The sequence below is a fragment of the Coloeus monedula genome (assembly GCF_965178545.1).
Source record: "Coloeus monedula genome assembly, chromosome: 17".
NCBI lineage: Eukaryota > Metazoa > Chordata > Aves > Passeriformes > Corvidae > Coloeus > Coloeus monedula.
The window spans coordinates 493,553-511,505 of record NC_138797.1 but is presented as its reverse complement, the minus strand read 5'-3'; the positions used below and the strand labels follow the sequence as shown (position 1 = coordinate 511,505).

Genomic DNA, 17,953 nt, shown 5'->3' with positions numbered 1-17,953 from the left:
CAGTTCCCTGTGTGGGCAGAGGGGTGGGTCCCACCACAGACAGTGCCCTGGAACAGCACCCCAAAACTCCTTTGACACCCCGAGATTCCCTGGCACTGTGCAGCCCTAGCAGATGTGTGGTGTGGCCCTGGGGCATCAGCTGTGTGTCACTGATGGGGAAACTGAGTCAGGCAGCAGCCAGGTGCCACTAAATTTCGCATCCACCACATCAAGGGCTGGTGCTGCTGTTCCTGAAACACTGACAACAAAACAGCCCAAACCCAAGAGCCACCAGGGTGTCGTTCATTACTGAACCTGGTGCTGGTGTGGAGGAAGGGCCCCACTCATCGGGATTTGTCCCCTTTGGGGGACTTCTTACAGGGGACAGTGATTCTGTGCCAGGAGGAGGACAAGATTTATTCAGGCCAAAAGCAGGTAAGTTGTGGGGGAGGAAGGAAAAGGGGACAGGGCAAGGCAGAAGCAAACAAGAAAAACTTCAGGCACATATTTCTGGGGCAAAAATGCGGGTTTCCCGCAGGACCGGTCAGGCAGGTGGGAAGGAATAGGGGCATGAGGAGCAGCCATTTCCAGCAAGTTTCAGCAAGAACAAACTTCAGGGGAGCGGGAGGGAGGGTCTGGGGGTGTGAGTATGCTTTGGGGAGCCTCCAGTACCCTTTCAGGCTGAGAGACTCTGAAGGATGACCCCAACCTCAGGCCAGGGTTGCAGCACATGCAGGAGAACACCACGCAACGCTGTGAGGGAAGTGCCTCTCAGCACTGTCCCCAGCTGTCCCTCTGCCCCACCACTTGCCAAAGGTGCCCCATGTTCCTCATCCCCCTGATCCCAGGTGACCCTGGCTCCTGTGGCTGTGCAGGAGGGAGTGGCACCCTGTGAATCAATATCAGCTTGTCAGCTGCTGCTCCCCTGCCCCCAAACCCTGGTGGCTTCTACAGCCACTGCCTGGCTGCAGGCTGGGGTTCTTGTGGCCGTGGGAGTCTGTGTGCTGGGACACCTCAGCAAGCACTGCACCATCCCCATGTGCTCCACCCCATAGGTTCCATCCCTGTCAGCACCATCCCTGTGTCCACTGTCCTTGTGTGCCAGGTCCGAGGTGACCTTGTTCCCTGGCCATGTTACTGCCATTGGAGCTGCCATGAGGAGCCCTGTGCCAGAGGAGGCACACGGGGACTGGCAGCACCATTGCTCTCCCTCTCCAGGGCTCTGGGAAGCCCTTGGTTTGGAACACAGCAGCAGGATGGTTCCCTTGCCACCCATGTTCCCTGCCTGTGTTCCTGGAGTGGAGATATTCCTGGAGAGAGAGACTAGAGTTGGGAGCAGAGGTGCCTGCATCGGGTGGTCAGTTGATCTCTGCTAAGCCTGGGGTGACTTTTGGCCTCTCTGTGGGCTCTCCAGGAAGACATTCAGCTGCCCAGAGTTCAGCCTGATTGACTTCTCCAAGGTGACCTCTGCTCCAACACTGGAAGGGTGCCCTCATTCCTACTGCCACTAAACATCACTTGGGTCAGTGCTGCCTCCTCACATTAATAAAACCATAATTTGGGGGTCACAGATGGAAACTTGAAGCTGAACATCCTAAAAATGCTTCAGCAAAAGTGAATCTGTGTCCAGGGTTGCCCAACAGCAGCAGCGATCCCCCACCATGGGACCTCATTCTGCCCAGGGCCATGCCAGGAAGTCCCTGCTCCATGGCAGAGGTGGCTGCATAGTCCTTGTAGAGTCAATTGATCTCCTAATTAGAGGCAGTAATTAGGGTGCTTCTTGCCACCTTATGGTGTGGGAGACTGGAGCAGGGATGCAGCTCGTGGCCTCCTGTGTTGCCTCCCCATTTCCCTCCTCCATCCCAGGCATTCTACTGGCATGGCAGGAAAAGGATGGGCCGTGGTGCTGCCAGCAGTGCCTAGTGTGGCACAGCTCCTGGCTAAGCTGCCTGGGCTGCCCACCCCACTGCCCACCCCACTGCCACTGGTGCCTGGCCCCTGCGCTGGAGATTCGGCTCCAGTTGAAAGGTCACAGTCGAATAAAAACCCAGCAAGTTATTCCTCTGCTGGTCTGCAGGACCAGCACAGGCCAGCTGGCACAGCCTGTGCCTTGGCCTTGGCACTGGTACCCTCTCAGGACTGGGCTGGCAACATTGCATCCCCAAATCTGCCTGCAGAGTCAGTGGGGTTTCCCTGCCTGCAGTGGGATGTCAGCAAGGAGCAGCTCCTTGGGATGCCCACAGTGCCATCCCCAGTGTCCCGAGGCAGCCTGGCACCAGCCACCCCCCAACAGCCCTGCTGTCCCCTCCCCATCCCCACCACACTGGCTCTGCTCTTGCTCCCCTCTCATGGCAGTCATCAGCCATAAATGTTGCTTTGTATCCCAATGGCCAACAACTGCTTAGGGAGGGAATTACTATTTAATTACACAAAATTACAAAGAAATTTATTTTCAGAGTGATAGCAGGTCCGGTTTGACGTGAATTCCTCATCACTGGGGTATTATTCTCCCTGGAAAACGGAGCTGCTCTGTGCTGGGTTTGTGCTGGCACCAAGACACAGCTCGGCAGAGTTTTGCTGCAACAAATTTTGCAGCATGAAGGTGGGCCTGTGGGTTGCAAACAGCCACTCTGGGTGGTCCATGTGGCCCCAGTGTTCCCAACCTTGCAAGAAACCTGCAGAAGATGGATGTGCATGATGGCTCTGGACCAAATAACAAATCCCACCCCCAGGGCAACTCAGCCTGGAATTATTCTGGAATTATCAGGAACAGCAGCACCAGCCCTACTTGTGGTGGATGTGAGATTTAAGGCAGAAGAACTTTGGTATTTTTAAGGGAAAATGGCTCCTGGCAGTGTGTGTTGACCTCCCAGAAAACCAACCATGTTCTGCAGTGCATCCCCAGCAGGTGAGGGGGAGATGTTTCCTCTCTGCCCCACTCAGGCGAGACCCCACCTGCAAAGCTGCCTCCAGCTTTGGAGTCCCCAGCACAGGGAGGACATGGAGCTGTTGGAGTGGGCTGCACATCTCCCAGGATGGAGCCCGTGCCACTGCAGGAGCGTCCTCAAGGAGACAAATCTTGGCCCTATAGGTTTTGGAGTAGCTCTGCTGCGAGGAGGGGGCTCCGTGCTTCCTGCGCTGCGGGCAGGAGCCGTGTCGGGGCTGGGCTGCTGTCCTCCCCCGGCACTGGCCGGTGCCCCGATCGCCAGGAGGCTCCGGGCTGTGCCCGCAGCTCCAGCCCGAAGCGCGGCGGCTGCGCGGGGTGACCTCTTCCTGCGGCACCCCAGCCCTGCTCCTCCGTCCCGCTGCCCCCCGGGCCCCGAATGCCCGTCCCCTCTTGCCGGACCCCGTCCCGCAGCAGGCAGCGCTGGCTCCCGGCTCTCCAGCGCTGCGGTGCCCGCGGCGGGCGCGTTGCCGGGGCTGTGGCACCGCGCTGGGGCTCGGCCAGGGAGGAGGGGGCTGTGCCTGCAGCGGCCGGGGCTGGGCGTGCGGCCCCTCTGCCCAGTGACTCCCGCGGTACCTTGCAATGCTGCCTTCACCCCATCTCCAGCAGGAACCTCATCCGGACCAGTGAGCCAGAAGCGTCCCTGTGGCCGGTCCTCATCCCTGTTCATACCTCTGGGGTATTACAGGGCCGTGACAAACCACCTGCCTGGAGGGTGGCCCCCCTTGCCCCCCAAATTCCCCACTGGAATAAATACAGCTGGTATTTATGAGCAAAAGGCTGTAGGGAGCAAAATGCATCCGCTGCCCCATCATGCCTGTGCCGGGGAAGGGACCTGGGTGCCAAGCTGGGAACATCAAACCCACTGCCCAGGAGGCAGTGGAGGGTTGAGAAGAAGCTCTGGGAGCTCTTGGCAGGTGTGTGAGTGTGGCCTGGGCTCCCCAAATGCCACAGCTCCTGCCTGTGGCCAACACTCAGGTCAGCACGACTTGCAGCCCTCGGGGAGCAATGGGGGGCTCTGAGCATCCCCCACTGTCTCCTGCCAACCACCCGGCTCTCGGAGCAGGAAACCTCTGATGGAAGAAGCAGGAGGTTCCAGGGCTCCCTCTGCACCAATGCTGCTGCCCCGGAGCCCCTGTGGCCACACGGCCCGTGTCTGACAGGAAGAGTTTCTGCACAGCACCATGAACGGTGCCCACCCAACTGCCCCCAGACTCCCACACAGTGCCAGGAGCAGCTCTGGGTGCTTTGGATGGCTGGAACAGAGCTTGGGATCACAGGACACATCCTGAAAAAGAAGGCCCCTGGGGAAGAGAAGTCTGGGGGTGCAGCACCCCTACATCACACTCCCCCCACCTGAAACCCCCCAACCTTCAGCAGGAGTCCTTGGTGCTCCCGGCTCTCCCACCATCCCTGACCCCCTTCCGCCCGCTGCCCATAGCTGCCATTAAAATAAATTGACAAAATAAACCTAATTTGGAGTGTAACTCTATTTTCTCAACCTGAAAGACATAGTCCTGCAGTCGATCAGCAGCAAGTCCCTACAGGCTCCTGCTGCTGGGGAAGACAGAGCTGTCGCTGCACTAATGAGTGAATTAGCTAATGAAAACAGTATTTAAAATAATCACAATATTTCTTTATTTGCATGTAAAGATGACATAATAAAAGATAATTAGCAGCATGTGAAGCAGTTCTACTACTCAATTTTCTCAGTTTAGCTAATTAATTATCTTAGTAAAATGCATCATTATGGCTAATTTTAGAAAATCCAGCAGCTGCAAGGTCAGAGTGGGAACAATTTCAATTTGTAATTGGAAGAAACATGAAAGTGAGTCAGATAATCTTTTATTAGATAATAATAATAATAATAATGAATCACACAGGCACATATATTAAGTACTGTAAGAGGCAGAAAATGCACTGAATCATTCAATAATGTCATCAAATGGACTTTGTTAGGGACTGCTGGGGGAGCATGAGGGCACTGGGCCCTGAGCCCTGCCTGGAGGAACACGTGGCCCAGTGCTGGCTTGGGGATGCCTCTGTCAGGATGGGGCTGGAGCACCATGGAGGGTCTGCCCTGGGCCCCCCTGGCCCTCCCAGCCCTCAGCCTGTGCCAGCAGCACCCCAGGGCCTGGGCAGGAGGGTCCCAGCCAGGGGAGTCCCAGCAGATCACCCTCCCCCTGGACTGGACAGGAGGGCTGGGCAGGGACCCCCAGGGCTCACCGGAGTCTGCGGGGTTGTTGGGGGAGGCTGTGGGACCCCAGGACGGCAGAAGGGCACGTGCTGGCAGACACTGGCTCCTGGTGGGAATCCCCTGAGGATGTGGGCAGTGGGCACGTGGCAAGGGCGGCCTGTGCTGGGGAATTCAAACCCCAGCCTGGGGACAGGACTGAGACACGACAGAAGGGAGCCCAGGACCACTGTGGGACTGACCACCAGCCCCACATGCTGGCCCCACACCCCTATCCCTCCTGGGACACCCCCGTTCTGCCCAGGCTCTGCCCTGGTGGGAGGAGTCTTTAGCAGCCAAAAGCTGCCTGTTCCCCCAGAGCTGGCCAAGGTGGGGATGCCAATGACCACGGCTCTTCCTGTCCCACAGGGACCAACTCTGGGACAGCCAGCAATGGATGGACTGGCCCAACTCTGCCTTTACAGCAACACCTTTGTAAGAATCCCTGGTGTGAGGCCAGAGCTGCAGTGTGTCACCTCTTCCCATCACTGTCTGCTGGGGTGCCAGGCACAGCTGAGCCCCGTGTGTAGGGTGGGTGCTTTTTGGTACAGCAGAAATATAATAAATATATTATTAATGTTAATTATCATTTATAAAAATACATATAACAAAGAAGAAAATCTCATGGCTTTTGCAGGAAGGAGAAAACAAACCTCACCTGCACCTGGGTGAGCCTCCACCCAGCTCCCGTGGCTGCTGCCGTGCCCTGGGTGCTGCCCACAGCTTCCAGAGGGCATACCCACTGGGCATGAGGTGGATCCCCAAAGCAGCATGGAAAGCCAAAAATCAGGGCTGAGGCCCCTGGGACGCTCCTGGTTACCGTGGCAACCTGCTGCCTTCCTCCATGATGCTGTGATGTTGTCATGGAGATGACCTGACCCACACCCCGGGATGCCCAGAGCCCTGGGCACTCAGTCAATGCGGCCACTGGGCAGCCCAGTGTCACCAGGGACATCCCAGCAGCACCAACGGGGGCCAGGGACACTGGGGGCACTGACATGGCCCAGGGATGCTCTGGCAGCACCAGACAGCCCAGGGACACACCACCAGCACCTGCCTGGCCTGGACACACCCTGCCAGCACTCACCATTGCAGCAAGTGTGCTGGGGGATGCCAGCAGCCATGGCTCAGCCCAGTTCCACCTTCAGCCTCTCACCCCCCTCCTGGCAGACATTTGTTCACTGAGGCAGCCAAATATTTTCTCAGTTTAAAGCAGTAACTAAATTACATTTCACCCTGGAAAATAATCTGTTCTGCAATTTGGCTTCATTTGTGGTCAAAACCAGCCGTGCTGCAGCGAGAACAGGCATCTTGGGTGCCAGTGTGCCACGCTTCGGCCTCCTCAGGAAGTTTATAGGAATAGCTGATGAAAATAGAGGGCACTGGGGAGGAGTCATCTCCTCTACACCCCCGTGGCAAACCTGCCAGCTCCTCTGCTTGACATGGGGTGCTGCCAGCTGCTGTGTGCCCACGGAGCAGCTCTAATTTCTGGCTGTGGCAGGGGGCACAGCTCTGGCTGCTTCCCGCTGCTGCCATTCCTACCTCATCCCAGGATTTATTGCTCCTGTTCTTGCAGCAATTACCTGGTGGTGCCCCATCTCTCCACTCACATGGAATGGAGCACCTGTGGGGCATGGGGGACCTTTCACAGAAACCAAGGAGCTGCTCCCAGCTGGCCCTCCTGCCCTGAGGACCTGGAGGCCATGGAGCCACTGCAGTTGCCTTTGAGTTGCCGGGCTCATAGAGGAAGGTTGTGCCCCGCTGTGCACCCACACAGGCCCCATCTGCCAAACACCACCTGTTCCAAGACTTGGCCGATGGAGACCCACTTCCAATCCAAGGCCTTAGGTGAGATTTCCAGACTCCCAGAAGAGCTGGGAGTATCAATCTCTCCCCAATAGGAAAGAAGAAAGCATCAGGCTCCAAACCAGCCACAGAACACCCTTCCTGCCCCTGGCCCTGCACTTTGGGACTGCAGAGGAAGATACTTAACTATTTATCACGTTTGTGATTCTTCAGAGATCACTGTGGGACCTGCCTTAACCTTCCCTGAAGCACTGTGGTGAGGAGCTTGGGCAGGTGGCACCAGCTTAAGCTACTGAAGATGAAGCCAGCAGGAAAACAGATGTTCACATATCCCAGCTTGAGGTTTCTGGACCTGTCACTTCAGTGCTTTTGTTCCAGGCCTCAGGTGGGGCAGCTTGGGCAAAGCACCAGAGCTGCTGCAAAGGTGAAATCCCAGGGACAGTGCAGGGCCCCTGCCAGAGAAACAGCCCCTGCACGGCAGCAGCAAGCATGGACACAACACACGTGGGTCCTGCAGCCCTGAGCCACACTGGGAACGCGTCCCCTCCCTAGGGAGCTCGGAGATGGTCCATGGGGATCGGCCTGGATAGCACTGACAAAGCCTCTCTCTAAGCCAGCCCAGTGCCCCAGGGCTCGCTGGGTGCATCACCCTCATGGGACACAGGGCCCTCCCCACTGCTGCCCAGCTCCTCTCCAAATCCAAAGCTGAGGAGCCCTATCCTTTCTCCCCTCTCTGCCCAGACAGCAGAGCCCTCACCCTCACAGGACTCTGCACCTGAAGCATACAGCTTTTCCCTGTCCTGGGGGGGTGGCCGGAGCGGCTGCACCACAGGGGACCCACGCCTGAGACGGGAAGCAGCACATGGAGTGACTGGAGAACAGCGGCACTGCAGGAGCACCAGGCTCCCTTCAAAAGCCATTCTGCCATGCTTTCACTCCTCACACTGTTGAGATGCAATGTGATTTCCTCACCTACAAGCCTCACTGCTCCCAGAGCTACTGAGCTGCAGAGGGTGTGCAATTCTGCTACTACCTCTGTCTGCTGCTGTCCTGGGAAACATCTCCATTGGAGAATTTCAACCAAGGCTTTGGAAAATACTAAAAATTGACCAGTGCAAAGTTACTAGATAAGAATCTTTAAAATTTATTGGACTAATTGTGTTACATTCAATATTTGATGTGTTTCTCCTGGACAAAGAATTGGCATAAATACAAACAAGCCTTTGTGTGCCTTCCCTAAACAAATAAGAGATAAAGTACTAGAGACAAGGGAACATAGTTCACATCTTCATATTTACATTTTACCTTTACTTTACAACTTAGCGGCAGGAATATTTACAGAAAAATACAATAAGAACAAAAAGTTCATGTCTTGGCAACATACAGGAATTCATACAAATTGTCTATGATTGAAGCACATGATATCTGGCGTTCTCACTTCTAATTGCTCCTGCTAAATCCATGGGGAAAAGGGCTGTGTTTGCCTTCAAAGGTATCACTCAATTACACAATCACAAAAATGCATCAAATTTCTCTGTGAGACTGAAATTTAGTTCTCTCCTCTTCCTGGACATGCAGAACCTTGTGAAAAGAAACGCTGTGACCTACAGAGAACCCAGCAGAGCCCAGGGGCAGCCAGGGCTGCTGCTCCCTACGGCCTCGCACACACTGCAGCCACAGATGCCCCAATTTCCACAGGCACTGTCCTCCCCCTTTCTTGCGTGCTCTAAGGTTCTAATGCCTTTCTAAAAGTACCTTTAAAAGAATGGCTTTTCTTTAAAAGTCTCTATTAAGGTACTAAAATGTAATTTCAACACTGTGTTTAACAATGTGACAGTGGTCACCTCCTGCCCTGTTAAAACAGAATTATGAACCCAAACTGAAAAGTGTGATGAAAAGAAAGAGTCCCAGTTTAATTACTGAAGAACACTTGCAGGTCAGTGGGAGGGTCAGCGCTCATCCCCTCTGATGGACAGGGATGCTGACCCAAGCCACTCAAGCATCAAGTCAGAACATCTATGCAGCAGTCTGTGATATTTAAAAAATCTGAATTCTTCACTAACTCTTGCAATCACCATGAAAATAAACCTCATTTGCTCTGACCCTTCAGGGGAAAAGTTCTCAAGACAGTACCCTGCTAAAGCCATTGGAGTTAGGTCAGACTTTGAGAGGAGATGGATATAATTCCTAGACAGGTGGGGTGTGTTTTGTTATGAAGTCTGAGACCTCCCCCCGTCCCAGGGAAGGAGGGACAGTCCCTGCAGGCACCTTGCACTGGCACAGCCCTGCCCAGGATGCCCACTGCTGTGACCAGCACCCAAATCATGAGGGATGGCAGCACATTTCAGCATCACAACATCTTTATACTGAACTGTGACCTTCCTGAAGGCTCACCTTTCCAGAGAGCCAATGCCACCACCTACAGCCAGGTCACATCACCTGTAACCTGCTCACCAGCTGGTTCTACACCTCAGCTGATACATGTTCCAAACATGCATCCCCTGGCACTGGGAGTGGCCACCATGTGCCCAAGTTCCCTTCTTTCCAGACTCCTGCCAAGTCATATGGCTCTCACAGCTGTTACTGCGCCCATGGGTGCCTTTAGGACCCAAGACAACCCTTCAGCCAAGCACAGGCCTTTGTAAAGAAAGCAAATCTTCTGGCAGTCCACTTGGCTATCCCTGCCAGAAAGCACTCGGGGTTTGCCCCAGTGCCCATCTCTGCACTGGTGGCTGCTCCCGCCTGCCTGACAGCAGCAGCCAGGGCCGTGGAACACTCAGCCGGGGGACGTGGGGGTGCTGTTACACTATCAATGTGCAGACACAGGGTTTGCTCAGGATGTTTATTAGTTACACATGCATTGCTCATGCCTTTTCAACCAGTGGGCTCAAGTGTGTTTGGCCATTAATTAGATCCAATAGGTACATACACAGTGTGGGTAAATTTAGCGTCCGTGCATTAAACTGCTCCTGGCAAGAGTCTGGCAGAGGAATGAGGCTGTCCAAGTTCCCTGCACAGCTTGGCCAATGCACCCAAACTCTGCCCTGGAGCTCCTCCTGCCCTGTGCCACCTGGGCAGCACACAGGTGTGGGCCAGCCAGCACAGATCCTGCTACAGGAGTTTTCTTTGGGTGGTTTCATTTTTTCACTTTTTGTTCATCTGGATCAAATTCCAGAGCTCCTGAATTGAGAGGTCAGTGCACTTGTTCCCTCCAACAAGCACTCCAACATCACCTTGGTTGACCACCCAAAAGTCCTTTCACATGTATTTTTAAGGGCCTGTGTTTCCATGAACTCTTTGTGAAAAACCACATGGAAAGCTATGAGCGAGGTCTGTCCTTGGCAGATAAGTTGTAATGAAACAATTAAGACTGCTTCAGGTCAGAGCAGAACTGTTGCAAAAAGTAGCTCTGAAATATCAAAATTCAATGCCTGACAGGTATTACTGCAATGCATAGCACAGCTTATTAAAACCACTTTGGAAATAATGTGAAGAGCTCCCCAAATTCCTGCTCACTCATCCTCTTCCATGACCAGACACTGGGAGGATCAGGATCCCTGGTGCCATCAGGCTGCACCTCCCCAGGAGTGGCAGCCACAGTTCACTGCTGCAACACCAGCTGGGATGCACCAGGAGCCAGAGGTGCTCCCAGGGCTGCCTGCACCCACCACTCCTCTGAGATCCCAAGATCACACCTGGAGCTGTAAACATCTTTTCCCAGCACAGCCTTTGAGTCCTGAACACATCAAAGCCACAGGCTGAAAAGGAAAACTCCTGACCTAGGTGGAAGGGAAGCGCTGCTGCCAAATGTGAGAAGGTAGAGGAGATTCAAAACAAAGTAAAGTTATAACTCCAAAGGGGCTTTCATAGAATTGAAATAAATGGGGAAAAGAATAATTTGTGAATTTTCTTTTCGAGTTCTTTAGTCTGTTTAACAGGAGCTTCTGAAAAGTGTTGTAGAAGCTGCAAGAACTGCTCATGCTATAAATAATAGGGAGGAGGCAGCCCCAAAATCTCAGATTTCAATCCAGTGGAAGGAAGGCAACTGATGTTTATGCTTTTTATGGAAATGGTGAGTAGGTGATACAGACACTTCAAAATAAATTAAGTAGTTGCATTAAAAAAAAATTTTGAAATAAAAATCAAGCTACTGAAATTAAATGTGACATTTTGCAACAGACCTGAAAGTCATAACTTCGCTTTTATATAACCAAAAGCTCTTATACAATAACAACTCCTTTTGGAAAGTCGGTTAATTTCAGGTGGTGGTGACTGTCTTGTATGCAGATGGACTCACTTGGAGCCATGGAGGGAGTGGCCACATACAGCATCTGGGCTTTGGATTTCAGGACCTGCTCTTCCCAAGCAATCTTCCTCCTCTTGCTTCTGGTACACACAAGGGTTACAACCAGTGAAGGATCTTCTGCTGAGCACTGAAGGGGGACTGAAAATTTCTTCGAAGTTCTTGCAGGGAAAGTTAATGCTCTGGAACAGACTCCTCCTCCAAGGAGAGATCCTGCTCCCTTGCCCTTGGACACATGGGTACAGTGAGGTGTCTAACAGCAGGTTTCTTTGTATTCTTTTTTCCATCCTCATATGCAGAGATGGCTTTACTTTGATTGTTTTCCCCTCAGAGCAAGACACCTACAGTTCCTAATTAGTCTGGAAAGGATGACTGGGTGAAGAGATTATTTTGCTAGCATCCAGGAAGACTGGAATTCAGTAATCTTCTGAGGGTAGGTGAATCAAGTCAATATCCCAACTGCAATGTTTCAGATTCATTTCTCATTCCTCCCACATGGTATCTGCTGACTTGTGCTAGAACATGATTTCCTGAATTCCGGAGGGCTGAGGAAATTTGTTGTTGTTATTTAACTGTTTTCATTAGTGTAGCCACCAAGCCCTGATCTAATTGTCCTGGAAGGATAATGATCTAGGGGTTGCAGTTCTTGAGCCCAACCTCCTGGAAAAGCGAGGTATAAAACTCTGGCTCCAGCTGCCTGTTCCGATATTTATTGACAATATCTGCTATTTTCTGTTTTCGGCGGACGTGGGGGGGGTTATAGGAATCACTTTCCAGCCTCTTTCGCCGACAAATATTTATTACTGTCTGTCTCACTAAAAAACCTGAAAAATAAACAACATTTGAATCAAGTTTAAATTCAGTCCTGCACCCCTTTGCTGGCTTCCCAGCCAAAGACAATTTTGGGTTCTGTCCCATCTAAACCCAGGGGAGATGTTCAGCACCACCAAGGCAAGAACTTTTGTCCATGAGCAGTTGCTAACAGACAGCCACGGTCCTCAGGCTTGTAAAGACTTTCACTGTAAAAAATGAAGAAATGGACTCAACTCAGTGGTACCCTAAACTGTCTGGAGGAGAAGGAGGAGTATTTTCTGCTTTGCCAGAGCCAAGCAGCTGCCTGGAACAGCACCCTCGGGACAAGAGGGCAAACCCAGGGCAGCCAATACAAGATCACAGTACCACAGCCCCGGCTATGCCACACACGTGGACCTCAGGTAGGCCGAGGTCACATCAGGCAATGCCAGGGGAGCCCTGAGAATGGGGAAAGTACCTGTCAGTACCTTTTTCCAGTAGGAATTGCAAAGCCTTCCTCTTGGAAAGGGAATGAGGAAAGACCTGATGGGTTGTGGCTGCAAACAAGTTTCTCTTTGCCTCACTGCCTTGCCACTTTTGTCACTCCTCTGTAACTCACACTGCTGGATGTGGATGGAGGAGGAGGTGAGGAATGGAAGTAGTAGCATTCAAAAGCTGGCAGTCAACTTTATCTTATTTTATTCTGAAAGGAAATTTCTATGCCTCTAAGGAAGCAAGTGTCCCTTACCCCCTTTGCTGTTTCACAAGCTCTTTCTTACAGACAGAAACATTTAGAGGACCTCACTGCACACAAACTACACCTGCTGAACTTAGAGACAAGACAAATTTCACTATGTGAATAGTCCTGACGCAGCAGAAAAACAAGCCCAACTCTAGGAAAACATACCTGATTAGTTTTCAGTAAAAGCCATCATCATCAGTGGAATTCATAAATGTTATTTAAGGGCCCAGGTTTGGCTTACATTTGCCAATCACTGAATTAAGCATACAAACCCCAGAACCTAAAAGTCAGCTCGAACAGCAGCTTTATGCTTATGTACAGGTATCCTAATGGTCCCTACTTAATTTTACTCTGTCCTGTGTACTGCCCTCAATGGGTGGGATGTCCAGTTACTGAAACTAATTAGCACCAATACCAGGACAGGTCCATGAATCCATCCAGGAACAGAGAAAAAGGCAGAGGGCACACAGGGAACCTGTTAACACACGCCTGCAGGGTAATTTTTATTGAACACATAAGAAAATCCTCAGTTGCTGTGGTTCTAATACCTGTCTGGCTCCTAAACCAGAAGGAACACACAGCATGACAGCACAGCAACAAATTCTGTAGTACCCTCTGGTGCACCTTGGTTCTCTGTGCTAAACACCATGGTCACATTTTGGATCTCTCCTATTTAAACAGGCCCCATTCCTAGTTCCAACCCTCTCTCCTGCTATCCTGGCAGCCAAGCGTTGCTCCTTCTGCTGTTCCTGCTCCCACTGCTGCTGCAAAAAGCATGGCTTTCATTTGTTCAGCATTGCCTAACACTTTTTCCAAAGAAATATCTGCAAAGTACATGGTCTGGAATCTATTATTATTTAAAAAAAATAAAATAAAAACATGAACATTCCTAAAACCCTTTAGCTTACCAAGAGCTCTCCTACTGACTATCATTCCATCCACCAGCGGGATAACCATGTTGAATTTCCCAGTTGCTCCTTGTAGTTTTATCCTGAATAAGCCAGTGTTTAAAGGGTGGATGAAGATCACAGGAACTTCCTTCTCAGGAATGGTAGATCTTAAGGGAAAAACACAACTATTGAATAAGTTTTAAAGCACTGTTTCAATTAATCTACAGATGAAAAATGACCACTTTAAGTGTTAAAGCTTTAAAATGCCTCATGGCTAAGGCAGCAGGATGCCAGGGCATGCTCTGGGCCCTCAGAAGGGCTCTGTCAGTTGTGCTGTGCCTATGGTCTCTGTCCCCACAGGACTGGAGAGCCCTGCAGCCAGGGCACAGCACCTATGCAGCATTAACCACCTCACAAGGGAGCCAATCAGGAGGGTGGCTCATCACAGACTCAGATGAAACTGCCCATTTTCTGTTCTTTAATTTATGTTTTATCTGAAGTGGTATGAAGAGCTCTTTCACTTTTTCAACTACAAAACAGTCCACTGAGAAATCAATAAAAATAATGAAAATGAGAGCGGTCTTACCTTAGGGAAGTGCTACTATTGGCTGTGGTTTCCACACCAGTGCTAGTCTCAGATACCAGATCAGGGAGGGGGAAGTTTTCTGTAAGAACAGGATACACCAAATAAAGTTTATCTAATATAGTTTTGGATTTTTTTTTTTCTTGAGTACAAGGAACAATTATTTATCATCAGTCAAAACCACACAGTCCTCAAGCATTTATACCACTAGTGTTCTTGCACAGGTAGTGTCTTTGGCTTGCAGTTTAAGCATTCATGGAGAGTACACACACCTCAACCATCTGCACTCAACAGATGAGGTGCCAGACCCCCCATTCTCTCAACCCAAAGGTCAAAATCTCTAGAGGAACTGTGAAAGCAGGAAGCAGATGAAGTACTTCAACCACAAAAAGAGCCTTCAAATTATTATTCACTGCATCTTCATCACCCACAAGCAATCAGCCTCCAGAACCCTGCCAGGAGCATTGAGCAGTGCCAAGCACTCACACCTACAGCTCCCTTGAGCCCTGCTCCCATGGTATCCTTCCTCAAATCCAAGCTCTGTGGATCCCCACCATAACCTACAACTCTGCTGCCATGCACTTGGTAACAAAGACTGGATAATGAAGGCAAAGGAGAAAACAGTAAGAACTTGACTCCCTCAAGGGGATTTGGCACTTCCCAACACCTTGTTCAGGGGCTGAGAGATGTTGAGAGTCACTCACAGAAGTACAGTTCAGGCAGCAGGACAGTGCTTCCAGCAGAAGGAGTCAGGCCCAAACACAGAAGCTGCCATCAGAGCTGGGATGCAAAGGGTACACAACAGCTGGAGCAAGCAGAGGGAGAGCATGGCGAGCCATGGACACACTCTGAGATGGAGCAAGAGGGAGGGCAGGCAGCTGGCACCAGGGTGGTAACCTTGACTACAAAGTGACAGCTTCTCACTGTCCAGACTCAAAGATGTACCGTAAGCGTAAGGCAAAAGCCAAGAACATAAGGAGCATATGGCAGAGCCTCTGGGCTAGGAGTCACTTCCAGGAGCTGCCCTCCCTGCCATCCAACTGCCAGGCTTACTGAGGCTCACAAACTCATTTCTTCAGCTTCAGGCCCAGAACTCTGGGAGATTCCTATGGCTGCTGAAAGAAACAGCCAAGCAGAAACATGCCTGTGTAGCACAGCTGTTGCCCCTGAAGTAAGGTGGCTTTAGCTGCCACCCAAGAAGGAAGTGGGTCAGGGACACCAGTCTGGAACACGCTCTGGGCCAGCATCTGGAGAAGGAACTGATGCTGCAGAACTTGCTGTCTGCCTCTTGATCTCAGTAAGGCTCTGAGGGACATGCTGTGGACAAGGTGGTCTTCCTGAGAATTTATATCTACCCTTAACAGGAAGCTTCCTCTTGATTGCTGCTCCCATTCCCTTGGTTGCTTTACTCTGGAAGAAATTAAGGCCTTAATTAAGGTCCACCCTTACTGCCAGACTGGGAACCAGAATTACAAATCAAAGACAGAATAAAACACAAGTTCCTGGCCAGTCTTGCAGACACTGCTGGGCTAGGCCAGCACAGAGAGACTCTCTCATAGCACTGAGGCCAGGCCATGGCTTGGAACCAGCACACAAGAAGCTTCTGGGGACAAAGAATTCCTCAAAGCTGTCCACTGTGGCCATGCCATGGAAGTAACAGGATAAGCAAAGCTGTGTCTTTCCCAGGCCAGCCTGTACCCTAAAGGCAGAGATGAAATGCCAAATTAGGAAACATGAAGTTGCATGAGGAGCAGGACCTCACCTGAGCAACAGAGCAGGAAAGGGAGCATGGAGCAGGCACCCTGAGTGCAGAACAAACGAGCCCTCCCCTGAAGAGAGAACACGGAGTTCTAAAGGTACCATCACACCAAGGAGGATGATGATCCCTCCAGCACAGAAGCAGCAGGTGTCAGAAGCCATTTTTTTAAAGGAAGAAAACCAGATCCACTCTGAGGAGACAACAGCCATGGGGAACTCAAAAGCAGGGGAACACACCCACCTTGGGTGAGGAGCTTAAGATCATGACAGCATTTTACAGGTACTGCCAGAGCTAAAGGAAACTTCAGACCTCCATATGCCACTGATTCATGTACACCCCACGGATCACAACTCAAATATTGAAGATTCAGAATCTTAAAAATATTGTTAGACATTAGTAAGGACTTATTTTGATTGTGAGGGTGATGAGGCCCTAGCACAGGTTGCCAGAGAAGCTGTGGCTGCCCCATCCCTGTAACTGTTCAGGCTGGATGGGGCTTGGAGCAACCTGGTCTAGTGGAAGATGTCCCTGCCCATGGCAGGGGATTGGGACTAGATGAGCTTTAAGGTGCCTTCCAATTCAAACTAGTCTGTGGTTCCATGATCTAGCATTAAAAAAAAAAAAAAAAAATCAGAGTTTTTCCTCTGGTTCCTGCCCTGTTGTTACTTTAGTGAACACTAAGAAGTTGTACATACCTATATCATCATAACGTTCCACCCAGACCACGTACACTTTGGTTTCAGGTCCCATTGGTGGAATGGTGCGGCCCTGAGGCATCCTCTTGGATCTAGAAGTAGGACTGAGCTGTTTTGAACATAAGGGAAGAGTAGCATTTGCAAACATCATGAGTCCAATAATGCAGCCAGCAAGTATTTCACAGCTGCTCCTCAGTCATTCCTATCTCAGCCAGGTACAACCCCTGCCAGCTATTGAGCAGGGGCAGCTGTGCTGGAAGTACTCACTGCAATCTGGGTCACCATCCCACTTATTCAATACAAACTCATATATTCAACCTTGAACCAGTTAAAAGGGTTTTTTTAATGTCCTTGAAGGCCTTAAATGAGTAACTAAATATACATTTGGAAGTGAATTCTAAACAAGTAATCAGCAGTAATAAATCTTTTGCTTACAGATGTAACAGTTCATGGTTTTCTGTTTTGTTAGTGTACAAAAGCAACTTCTGGTACTTCAGACACAACTGACACACTGTTTTAAATTGGATAGGTAGGAAAGGTGTTCATGTCTATCCATCCTCAATTTCCAAGCATGGATTTGAGGCTGAATTACTCTGTAAATATTCCATATACTTTTTTCTGCATGCATTTTAAGATTTCAGGATGCACAACACTTAGCATGCCTAAATTTTATACTTAAGTAATGTAATCTTGCTATCTTCTACTGTAGGTGCAAATTCTGGCAGGACTAAAGCTGATAGCAAAGATTAATAGCAAGGAACAAGTAGCTCTACATGCCAGGAAACCAAATCATACACTATCAAAAATCCTGCAGCATTGCCAGCGTGCTTCTTGAAAGAGAAAACAAAAAGCACCATTTTTCAATGGAAGTTTTGCCTTACCCGCTGGGAGGGATTAAGATTGTCTGTATGATTGGGGAAGAGTTCAAGTGTCAGGGGCTGCTGCTTCAATAGTCCTGGCAGCAGATCCATGTTGGAGTCACTTTCTTGGTCAGAGACACTGCTTTCCAGTGAATCAGCTGTAAACCAGAAGAAAAAAAGATGGGTTTTGTCTATTCTTCTGCCAAGGAATAAGCTATCATCATATATTTTCATACTAAAAAAATGTTGTAAAGCTTTTAGAACTAAACGGGCATAGGTGTATGGTCAAGTCAATACAGTCCTCATAAGCAGGAAAATGAGTTAGGAGACAACTGGCAGCTGTCCAGAAACAGACTGCCAATAAAGC

At 50.5% G+C, this 17,953-nt stretch overlaps 1 protein-coding gene across 4 annotated transcripts in view; it reads right to left on the bottom strand.

Annotated features, from left to right (window-relative positions):
- Nucleotides 1-7,916: 7,916 nt before the first annotated feature.
- Nucleotides 7,917-17,953, bottom strand: part of RALGAPB (Ral GTPase activating protein non-catalytic subunit beta) — a 64,942-nt gene continuing 54,905 nt past the window's right edge. For all 4 annotated transcript variants that reach the window (XM_082292691.1, XM_082292692.1, XM_082292693.1 and 1 more), the window contains 5 exons: nt 17,608-17,744; nt 16,727-16,835; nt 14,276-14,354; nt 13,708-13,856; nt 7,917-12,089 (listed from right to left, as the gene is read on the bottom strand). In XM_082292691.1, the coding sequence (XP_082148817.1) occupies nt 11,896-12,089; nt 13,708-13,856; nt 14,276-14,354; nt 16,727-16,835; nt 17,608-17,744 (668 nt within the window). In that variant the 3' untranslated portion in view covers nt 7,917-11,895. The remainder of the gene's footprint in view (nt 12,090-13,707; nt 13,857-14,275; nt 14,355-16,726; nt 16,836-17,607; nt 17,745-17,953) is intronic.